This window comes from Cynara cardunculus (assembly GCF_001531365.2).
Source record: "Cynara cardunculus var. scolymus isolate 2C chromosome LG 10, CcrdV1, whole genome shotgun sequence".
NCBI classification, from domain to species: Eukaryota; Viridiplantae; Streptophyta; class Magnoliopsida; order Asterales; family Asteraceae; genus Cynara; species Cynara cardunculus.
The window spans coordinates 781,306-792,240 of record NC_037537.1 but is presented as its reverse complement, the minus strand read 5'-3'; the positions used below and the strand labels follow the sequence as shown (position 1 = coordinate 792,240).

The 10,935-nt window shown below is 34.9% G+C and overlaps 2 protein-coding genes across 2 annotated transcripts; both read left to right on the top strand.

Moving 5' to 3' along the window:
• Positions 1 to 8,542: 8,542 nt before the first annotated feature.
• LOC112519115 lies at positions 8,543 to 9,400 on the top strand. Its single transcript, XM_025127099.1, has one exon. The coding sequence runs from the start codon at positions 8,543 to 8,545 to the stop codon at positions 9,398 to 9,400; it is 858 nt and encodes a 285-aa protein (XP_024982867.1).
• A 51-nt stretch (positions 9,401 to 9,451) lies between these two features.
• Positions 9,452 to 10,471, top strand: LOC112519114 (ATP-dependent DNA helicase PIF6-like). Its single transcript, XM_025127098.1, has one exon. The coding sequence runs from the start codon at positions 9,452 to 9,454 to the stop codon at positions 10,469 to 10,471; it is 1,020 nt and encodes a 339-aa protein (XP_024982866.1).
• The last annotated feature ends 464 nt before the right edge of the window (positions 10,472 to 10,935 follow it).

Below are 10,935 nucleotides of genomic sequence, written 5' to 3'. Positions count from 1 at the left end.
GATAATTTCCTAAAAAATACTAATTTATAAAATCTTCTTGATTTAGACACAATTAAAATATTACTAAAATTATCTATTATAAAGTGAAAGGACAATCATACATTTATGAATTAAAAATAAAGAAAATTAAATGTAATTGTGTTAATGGTTGATGCTAGTTTGTACAAAAGGGAGCGGTTTGTATTTGATCGCTCATCTCTCTCTTTCTCTCTCTCTCTCTCTCTCTCTATATATATATATATATATATATATACTATCTTATAAAACATTTGGCTAAAACTCTTAAAAACAACCACTTAAGCACATAGTACTACCCATTAATACTAAATTACTTAAAAACAACCTCTATTGTTAATGGTACAACTTATTAAAGCCATCCCTAAACCTAACTTCTTAACGATTTCATCGGCTCCAATAGATTACGATTGAGATGAAATCGACTCCAACAAACTCTGTCCTATCGATTTCAAGATTTTGATGATGATATCGACTTACTCTAGATTACGATTGAGATGAAATCGACTCCAACAGACTCTCCCCTATCGATTTCAAGATTTTGATGATGATATCGATTCACTCTCCCCTATCGATTTCATTGGTTCCAGATTAGATTTCATCGGTTCCAGATTACAATTGAGATAATATCGACTCCAACAGAATTTAGAGATGCGTATATGTTTGACATATTTTCAATCATTAGCATCAATCCAGAATTTATAGGAGGTAATCTATTTATTTTTTTCTTTAGCCAACTTCTTTGTTGTGTTGTTGTTTTGGATTGACGGGTTTCCGGTGGCCACCTCTGTGCATCGTTAATGGCATTTTTGATTTGTGTTTCCATGGTATGTATATGTAAAGGCAGTTGTTTATTAGGGTTTTGAGGTTTTTAGGTTGGGACGTACTTTGTTGGGCATTATTATCAGGTACTTCAGACTCAACCTGATTTCGTTCACCAATTTTACAGCGATAGGAGCACGTTACTGGTAATATTTCGATTCCCCCTGTAGTCCGTACTTAAGCTCCCATTACTAGGTGTGGCTGCAACTCTCCATAGCTCCATTCCTATGTTTATGTACATCTCCTCATCAAGATGGTTTTGCTTGATTTTAGAATTCATTTTGCTGTTATTTGGTTATCTGCTCTCATCCCTAATTAAGGATGCTTTGATGTTTTGTGTTTTTTGTATTAACGAAAATTTTCCAATTGGGCAAATCCACTGGCTAACATCGAAGTTACCACCTAATTTTGGTCTTTGGACCTAAACAAACACAAGTAAATCAAAATTCATTCATACAATACAATCTATGATTCCAGAATTCCACTAATTGACTTCCTAAAGTGAATTTCGTTTGTGATATAGTTAGCATACAGTTATCAATAACAGTATCCACAACTCTATATAGATGACGCCAGTCTCTAGAACTATGATTTATGGTGCATCCAATGCGAAAACTAAAAACGAAAAGATTCAAATAAGATTTAATACACATATTATAGCACCTAGCAAGGTAATCAGTCCACCGTCAGTGTAAGTTAAACCACTGAAATACATTTCAATTAGAACTCAATCAAATGAACCCAGGGGGGATGTTTTACCTTGCCGGATCTTTTGAGGTGAGCGGCATAAGCCTTGACGAAATCATGAGGCGATACATCCTTCACAGTTCTAGCAGTCGCCATTGTCGTTGCAGCGATCGACCTTTTTTTTACAAGTCTAAAATTCTAGAACTTGCAACATATGCATGCTAGGGAGAAAGAAGGAAGCAAGGCAAGCCAAAGAATTCTTCTTACTCAATAGTTTAGACTAATACAGACATATGAAGCAACAATAAAAGCAACAACATGATAAGACTTACTCTTAAGCGTATATCTCACCTATATAAATGTACGAACCACCCTTTTAGACTTGTATATACTCTCATATATAAAGGCAACCTATGTATCCCCAATTTTGTAAAAAGTGATGGATTTTGAGATCTATGTATCACACCCGTTCATACATTTTGTCTTTGTGGACAGAGGAGAAAGGAGGCCCARCRGGGTGAAATTTGTACTATGTGCTTGCAACATAGGCTAATATTGTACATGCAGAGTTGGATTTAATTCAATTTGTTCTTTTTTCCAACTGATTTGTGTTGGGGGAGTCCCCAAATGATGTAAAGAAATGCTGGGGGGGGGGGGGGTCTGAGTAAGGGGTCATTTACCTAAACGCTTACCAGGTAAGCATTTACTGGTAAAATTCAACACTATCGCTTACTTACCAGGTAAGATTTTATTCACTAAAATGCATCGTGTGCAACAATTTATCCCGATAAGCTCTAACCATGGTAAGAGTCCTCCTCCTTACTTACTAGGTAAGACCCTCGATGACTGCTTTTGCTCTTACCTGGTAAGATTCTTATTCTTTGTCATATTCATCCGATAAAGTAAAGTGATTTGGTAAACGCTTACCCGGATAAGCATTTGGTAAACGACACCTAAGTTTGTTTCAAAAGCAAGAGAAATTCACTGGATGGGCTATATTTCTAGCCTTGTATTGCTCAACAATCATGAACTCAAATGTAGCCATATATTCATTTACTCTTAATTAAATTGCAGTAGTTACTTTTAGCTAAACCTCTATAATAAAATGAGCTCTCATACATAAAACATTGTGTTAACCTCGTGGGGCGGAGAGACATTAGAAGCTACCGAAGTCTTCATATCAGAAGCAGCAGAAGTAGCGCCTTGCATCTGGTGTTCAGGACTTTTTGCATTATCCATCATAACATGCTCAAAACCTTTTTTGCCACTGTCAACAACAACTCTTTTCCTGTTGTTTATAGAACCTAAAACCATGAATATTAAATGACTATTTAGTGCATCAACTTATCAGATATAGATTTAGAACAAATGAGATCTTTAACCTTTTTAAGTCATCAGCAACGACTTTCTTGGAGCCTATGTTGTTGGAGAATAAAACTCCACACAGAGGCTTCACATCTATAATCGTCTCAATGGTATAGCTAGGTTGCCTTCCTTTTGATCATTTCTTCATGTTCACCTCGTCGCCTGTTGGTATACAACTATTGGCAACCAAAGCATATCTTCATAAACCCTCCCCCCCCCCTACAACTTGAGGAAATTCTAAATCATAAGATATCCTCATCCAATTATAACCCTAAAACCCTAGCTTTTGGGTATGCAAATTACACAAACACACACATGGAACAAACAAAACAAAATTCCCTTCAGAAAATACGAATTGAATTTAAGAAAAGAGCCAATATCATTTGCAGGTGTTTAATGATCTAGAGGCGGGTTGGGTTTTGAGGATTTAAACGATCCGCTCGCCGCTGGCCGCAAAAAGGTTAGGATTGTGTTATTCACTCCCCAATCTATGTATTTCTTCTCAGTGCTCTCTCTTATATTAATGTGTATTTTACATGTGACAAAAGGTGTATCATCGTCAATACCTCACTTTCACAGTGTGGCTTGTTCTCTTTCAATTAACAAGGTATATACAAAGACATGTGACTTCGTATCCATAATGTGATATATTATTTTATGACATTTCTAACCATATTTGATTTTACAATTTTAATATGTAAAAATAATTTCTTATTCTTTTAATTATTGTTGTATCCGGATGTAATCTTTATTCTTTTAATATGTATTCTATTAGTAAAATATGATTAATTAAATATAAATAAAGTTACATATTTATGTAGAAAATGGACTCCCGTTGCTGTGTTGAAATATTTTCATCACTCAATCAGCATCATGTGTGGTGGAATTTGACGACTGTCAGAGTAGAGTTCATTTGGAATGACATCGAAGATAATAAATTAATTTTGATTTTACTTGATAAAAATGTAAGTCAATTATATTCAATCTGATATGAAGTTGTAATAATTATGATTTGTAACTTATATATGATTAAAAATATTTAATATAATAGAGAGACAAAATGGTAGCAATTATCTTACGCCGTTTATTGGAGTCATACAGAAAAATGAGTTTGGTGGGTGGTGTATTTGCTTTGGATCATTTTCAAGTTGAACAAATGTATTGTGACTGTCCGTCATACCAACGACAAAGCTTACTCCATTAGCAAGTGATATTGCAAGTGAATTTGCATTCTATCCATTGGTGCCGTCAATTAAAACTGTTGCGAAGGATAAGACCACTAAGAAAATACTTATTGATACATCTAAACTATCAATTAAAATTACAATTTTTTTTTGTTTTTTGTTAAACCATAATTTTTGTTTATTCTTTTAAGCATATGAATAATATTGTTCATATATTGTTGGGAAAATCATCGCGGGAGGACGAGTAACATATATACGTCATAAACATATATTTCAATTTGGTTCATGTGAAATTTTTCTACAAGATGTAACGTATGTATATAAATTTTTCTAAATAACACACACACACATACACAACCACACACATACACAACCACACACATATCTAACTTATGTAGTTAACTTATTATTACAAATTTTTAATGCGTTCATTTTATGAACAGGGGGTATATAATAAAGATGAATTTGATTGACACTCCACGTACACGTCCTGTAAGGATCGCTCGTGCAATCAAAGATAAATATATAATATATGCATCTTGACTTAAACTTATCCATAAGCAGTCAAGTACGCTATAAGTTAATTTCTATATAATCTTTTCTGTGTACCGTTATTTAAAATTAATGAATCTAATAATTTATATTATTTATATAATTTTCAGTGAATATTTTGAGTTCAACAGAGTTAACCAAAATTGTGTTCGAACCACAGATGCCAGAAGCGGATAACATTAGACTGCTATCATTAAATATAAAAATATGTAGAGAATCAAGACTATTATCATGTTTTATTCGTTTTTTGTTATGATAAACTTTTGGTAATGACCTTTATATAGTATTTGGTGTGTTTACATTTGGTGATGATATTTGGTATTTGGTGTGATTGTATTTGATGATGATAAAGATAGATTTTTTTAACATCCAAATAACGAATAATGATAAACGAGAAATTATGTTTTATTCATTTTATGTATTTTTACAGTGTAAAATGAGGATTGTTAATGATGATGTAGACGATGAAGGTGACAATGGTATTGTTACACAAGTTGATCTATATTTGAAGAAAAGTATGTGTAGCATATAGAAATGGAACTAACTTTATATTATTTATGTCTTCATGATATACTCATTTATAATATACATTTCACGGAAAATCATATTCTTACAGAAAAACAAAAACAATACAATCGAGACTACTATACACGACATAAGGATATTAACAAAAGGCGAAAATTAGCTAACGGAGAAGGAAGTAGTCAATCTACAACACATGTCACCAATTTCACTGCAACGGATACCATACCAGTTAGTGCAACACCTGTCACCAATTTAGCTGCAGCGGATACAACACCAGTTAGTGCAATAGTCCTTGCTGAGAGAAATAGTCAATCACATGTCACCAATTTCAATGCAATGGACACCAAACCAGTTAGTGCAACACCTGTCACCAATTTAGCTGCAGCGGATACAACACCAGTTAGTGCAATAGTCCTTGCTGAGAGAAATAGTCAATCACATGTCACCAATTTCAATGCAATGGACACCAAACCAGTTAGTGCAACACCTGTCACCAATTTAGCTGCAGCGGATACAACACCAGTTAGTGCAGTAGCCCATGCTGAAAGAAGGGAAACTTTATAATAGAAATTATTATCTACGATGTAAGGAAAAAACATAACAACAACAATTGGTAACCCACATACAAGCATTGAAACATTGACAACTACCATAGAGAACAATGAAGTTATGGATGTTACAGGTAAAATCCATATCTTAAATATGTATATTCAAGCATCAATTTTTATTATCGTAACTTCATATATGATGCAATTTATTTTTTTCCAACAGAACATTTATAGTTTTGTAAATTATTATTTAATTTATTTTTTACATTCTTATATTCATAGATATAGTTTTTTAATGATAACTACATTTTTACATAGGTTTAGTTCTTAAATGTTAACCATATTTTTACATTAAAATGTCCTAGATGTAGAAACCTCTACTGAGGTCATTGCCAACTCATCGAACCGAAATGACACCCTTGAGGAAGATCCATACGATTATATTTACAGGCGTATACCTAAGGAACATCGCCTTTTGAATGAACAACCTGCATGTACTCATTGCGGAGCAAAACGATTTAAGTTTGAATTCCCTTCCTTCTGCTGCATGAGTGGGAAGACAATGTTAGCATACTCTCCCATTCCCGAAGAATTATACAATCTCTTCACATCACAATCTGAATTGGGTAAAATGTTTAGGCACAACATACGTGCATAAAACACGAACTTATCTTTCACATCGATGGGTGTAACTTTGGATGAGACAATGAATAATATGACATACGGTGTATATACTTTTCGTGCACATGGAGGAGTATATCATAAAATTGATCAGTTAGTTCCAAGGGATGGACGACCTAGGTATTTACAGTTATATTTTTATGATGCTGAGTCTGAGTTTTTACATAGACTCCAATGGCCCAATCTTAATAGAAGTATCATTGACATGTTGACGCGTGTTCTTGCTACGAATCCATACGTGAGAACATTTCGAAGCCTTGCAGAATTAGGACCACTCGACAATTATAGAGTCACTTTGAATGCATTGGTGGAACTTGACCAGAGGGTATACAACCGACCGACTACATCTGAGGTTTGAATAAAAACATTTTCTTTTTTATTTTATAAACACATATGATACATAGTATAGACTATATTAAATAATCACATTCTTTAGGTTGCTGGTATTTGGGTTGAAGGCAATGACAACATCACTGCATATAAGAGAAGTATTGTTGTATACGGGAGGTCTGACTATAGCCAAGAAATTCAATCTCACCTCGGTTGTTACGATCCATTGTCTTATCCTTTGTTCTTTCCAAAAGGTGAGTCTGGGTGACATTCTAAAATTCCAAGACATGGAGTGCCTATCGGTGAAGTTGTTGATGACAACGAAATCATGGAGGAAAATTCTGAAGGTACAAATTCTATCACATATGTTAATATATTATATGAAGTAACTAATTAGTTTTGAATGCATAGATATCATTAGTTTAAATGTTTCAAAACATTACACAGAGACCTATACAAGAAGGGGTAGAAATATAGTAGCTATAAGGGAATACTATTGTTACAAGTTTCAGATCCGTTCAAACGATAATGTGATTCTATTGAGGGAAAGATTACTACAATAATTCATGGTAGATACCTACATCAAGATCGAGAATTCACGTTTGCGTTTCTGTGAACTTAACCAAACCAAGATAAGAGCGGATTTATATCAAGGCATTSTGGATTGCRTTAATRCCGGTGAAGTTCAACCAAGTAGAGTTGGACAACGAGTTGTGTTGCCTGCAAGTTTTATAGGAGGCCCACGTGACATGCGGCGATGATTTTTGGATGTTATGGCTTTAGTTCAAGATGACGGAAAACCCGATATATTCCTTATAATGACGTGTAATCCAAAATGGCCAGAAATCCTTAAAGAGCTATTGCCCAGTCAGACTGCACAAGATCGACCGGACCTTGTTGCAAGAATTTTTCGTGCCAAATTAGAGGATCTCAAGAACCAACTCTTCCAGAAGAAGATCCTCGGCACTGTCAAGGCGTATGTTTATGTCATCGAGTTTCAGAAGAATGGATTGTCGCATGCACATTTTCTCATGATAATGAGACCTGATGATAAAAATGAGCAATCCAGATCATTATGACAAGATTGTATGTGGTGAAATTCCTGACCCTACAAAGTATCCTGAAATGCACCAGTTGGTAGTCCAACACATGATGCATGGTCCTTGCGGTCATTTACGATCGTCCAGTCCTTGCATGCAAGGTGAGCCGAAAATCTGTCGTTTTAGATATCCTAGACAATTCAACGATAAGACATCACAGGCTGAGAACTCATATCCGTTATACCGGAGGAGAATTATTGGAAGAGATGTGAATGTACGAGACAATACATTGAATAATAGATGGGTTGTCCCGTATAACCCAAAATTGTTAATGATGTTCAACTGTCATATTAATGTTGAGGCTTGCTCAAGTATAACATTTGTGAAATATCTCTTCAAATATATTTATAAGGGTCATGATAAACAAGTTATGCATATAGATCTAGACGAAGGACAGAGTGTTATTAATGAGATTAAAAGGTTTCAAAATGCGCGTTATGTCTCCCCCCGGAGGCAATGTGGCGGATTTTTAGCTTTGTGCTTTCTCAAATTCAACCTTATGTGATGGCTTTGCAAATCCATCTCCCTAATAAGCAGATGGTTAGGTTCAGAGATGATGATATAATGATAGATATTGTTGCTAGAGAGAGTGGTAAACGAACAACATTGACTGTATTTTTCGACAAAAAATAAAGAAGACGAGAGTGCAAGACAACATTTATATAAATACTTTCCAAAACATTAGACATGGAATGCGAGCGCACGTCGTTGGAATCAGAGAAAACAAGGATCAATGATAGGACGATTGGTTTATGCTAATCCCGACGAAGGAGAGCGGTACTACCTACGCTTACTTTTATCTCATATTAGTGGGCCTACATCTTTCAAAGATCTATTCACAGTCAATGACATATTACACCCGACATTCCGGAAAGCAGCACTTGAGAGAGGCTTAATAGAGACAGATGATAACTTATCACAATGTCTTGCAAAGGCTTCTTTATTTCAGTTTCCCAAAGCTCTAAGGAGGCTATTTGCGACAATATTAATTTATTGTGAGCCAGGAGATGTTCGCAAGTTGTGGGATGAGCATTACGATTCACTTTTAGAAGATTATAGACGACAATGCGAAAGTATTGACCGAGTTCGGAATATGGTTCTATCTGACATCACAAGCTTTCTACAATCTATGGGTAAAAATCTTGATGATTTCAATCTTCCAAAGATAAATGTAGATACCAACTTACAATTTGGAAGTTTTCGTGAGGTACAAGAGGAATACTCCATAATTGTGAAAGACGAACATTTACGTGCACGAGAATCCCTTAATTTCGACCAAAAATACGCATACGATGAGATCATGAAGCACGTAGACGATGATTGTTCAGGAGTGTTCTTCATAGATGGTCCAGGGGGGACTGGAAAAACGTATTTGTACAAAGCATTGCTTGCCAACATTCGTTCTCGTGGTCTCATTGCTCTTGCCACTGCTTCTTCAGGTGTTGCAGCTAATAATATGCCTAGGGGGAGAACAGCTTACTCCCAATTTAAAATTCCCCTTAATCTTGATAACAACTCCATGTGCAACATAAAAAAAAAAAAACAAAGCAGGACTGCTCAATTGCTATGGGATGCAAAAATAATCATTTGAGACGAAGCGTCAATGGCTTAGAGACAAGCGGTGGAAGCACTTGATCGAACAATGCAAGACATCACAGGGGTGACACTACCATTCGGTGGAAAAATAATGGTTATGGAAGGTGATTTTAGACAGGTCTTACCGGTCGTGAGACGTGGAACCCGAGCACAGATTGTAGATTCAAGCCTACGAATGTCACCTCTTTGGTCTTCAATTAAAAAAATACGTTTAACTCTCAATATGAGAGTACAAAGTGATCCATGGTTTTCAAATTTTCTATTACGAGTGGGTGATGGAGATGAAGAAATGATGGAAGAAAGCTTTATACATATTCTCGATGACATGACCATTGCCTATACTGATAAAGATAAATCAAAGCATGATTTGATTGACGCAATATTTCCATCTCTGCAAATCAACGGAGCAGATTCAAACTATATTATTTCGAAGGCGATATTATCAACAAAAAATGAGAATGTCGACGAGATTAATGATCAGTTGATTGATAGATTCTGCGGCGATGAAAAAGTTTACTATAGTTTCGATGAAGCAGAAGATGACAGAAATAACTTCTATCCAATGGAGTTCTTAAACTCACTGACTGTCAGTGGTTTGCCTCCGCATTACCTCCGGCTCAAAATTGGATGCCCAGTAATACCATTGCGGAATATCAATCCCTCTAATGGCTTATGTAATGGCACCAAATTGATATGTAGAGGTTTTCAACAGAACGTAATCGATGCAGAAATAGCTGTTGGTCAGCATGCTGGAAATAGAGTATTTTTACCGAGAATTTCTCTTTATCCATCTGAAGATAACATGTTCCCCTTCAAATTGAAGAGAAAACAGTTTCCAGTCCGACTTAGCTTTTCTATGACAGTCAATAAAGCTCAAGGACAGACCATTTCTAATGTAGGTGTGTATCTACCAGAATCAGTATTCTCTCACGGACAACTTTATGTGGTGTTATCAAGAGGGACATCATGTGAAAATACAAAGGTATTAGTAAAGCCTGCCAAAAAATTCAATTGGGACGGAGTCTACACATCAAACGTGGTGTATCAAGAAGTTTTACGCGATTAATAAAGTACAAACGAGTAATTATTGTTACACTTTTTTTACAACTACGCTTGGTATGTATCTATTATAATCATAAGACATTTCTTACAAGGTATATCTACATATGGATGCTTCAAGTGTTATCTTCTCATACGCTATATGTGTCGATTTATATTATTTTAGATGATCATATCTCCGTCTTGTTTAAACATGAATTTTGGTTTTTTTTTGTTGATCATGAGTTGCATTAAGTGAAAATCATTATTAAACAATCTAAGAATAATAATTTATGTGTGTTTGGAAATCCGTTAATCGTGCAATTCTCTTTTCAAATCATCGGTCAATCAACCGTAATAAAATTTGAAGTTTAAAATGATCATAAACGTCATACCTTCGATTTACAAAAAAACATTCACATCCTGTCACATTGTGCGGGTATCCAACTAGTATATATATATATATATATATATATATATATATATAGGGGA

What these genes read in the sequence shown, in the direction of transcription:
- LOC112519115 (XM_025127099.1), top strand. Translation starts at nt 8,543, where the DNA reads ATGATAGGACGATTGGTTTATGCTAATCCCGACGAAGGAGAGCGGTAC.
- LOC112519114 (XM_025127098.1), top strand. Translation starts at nt 9,452, where the DNA reads ATGCAAGACATCACAGGGGTGACACTACCATTCGGTGGAAAAATAATG.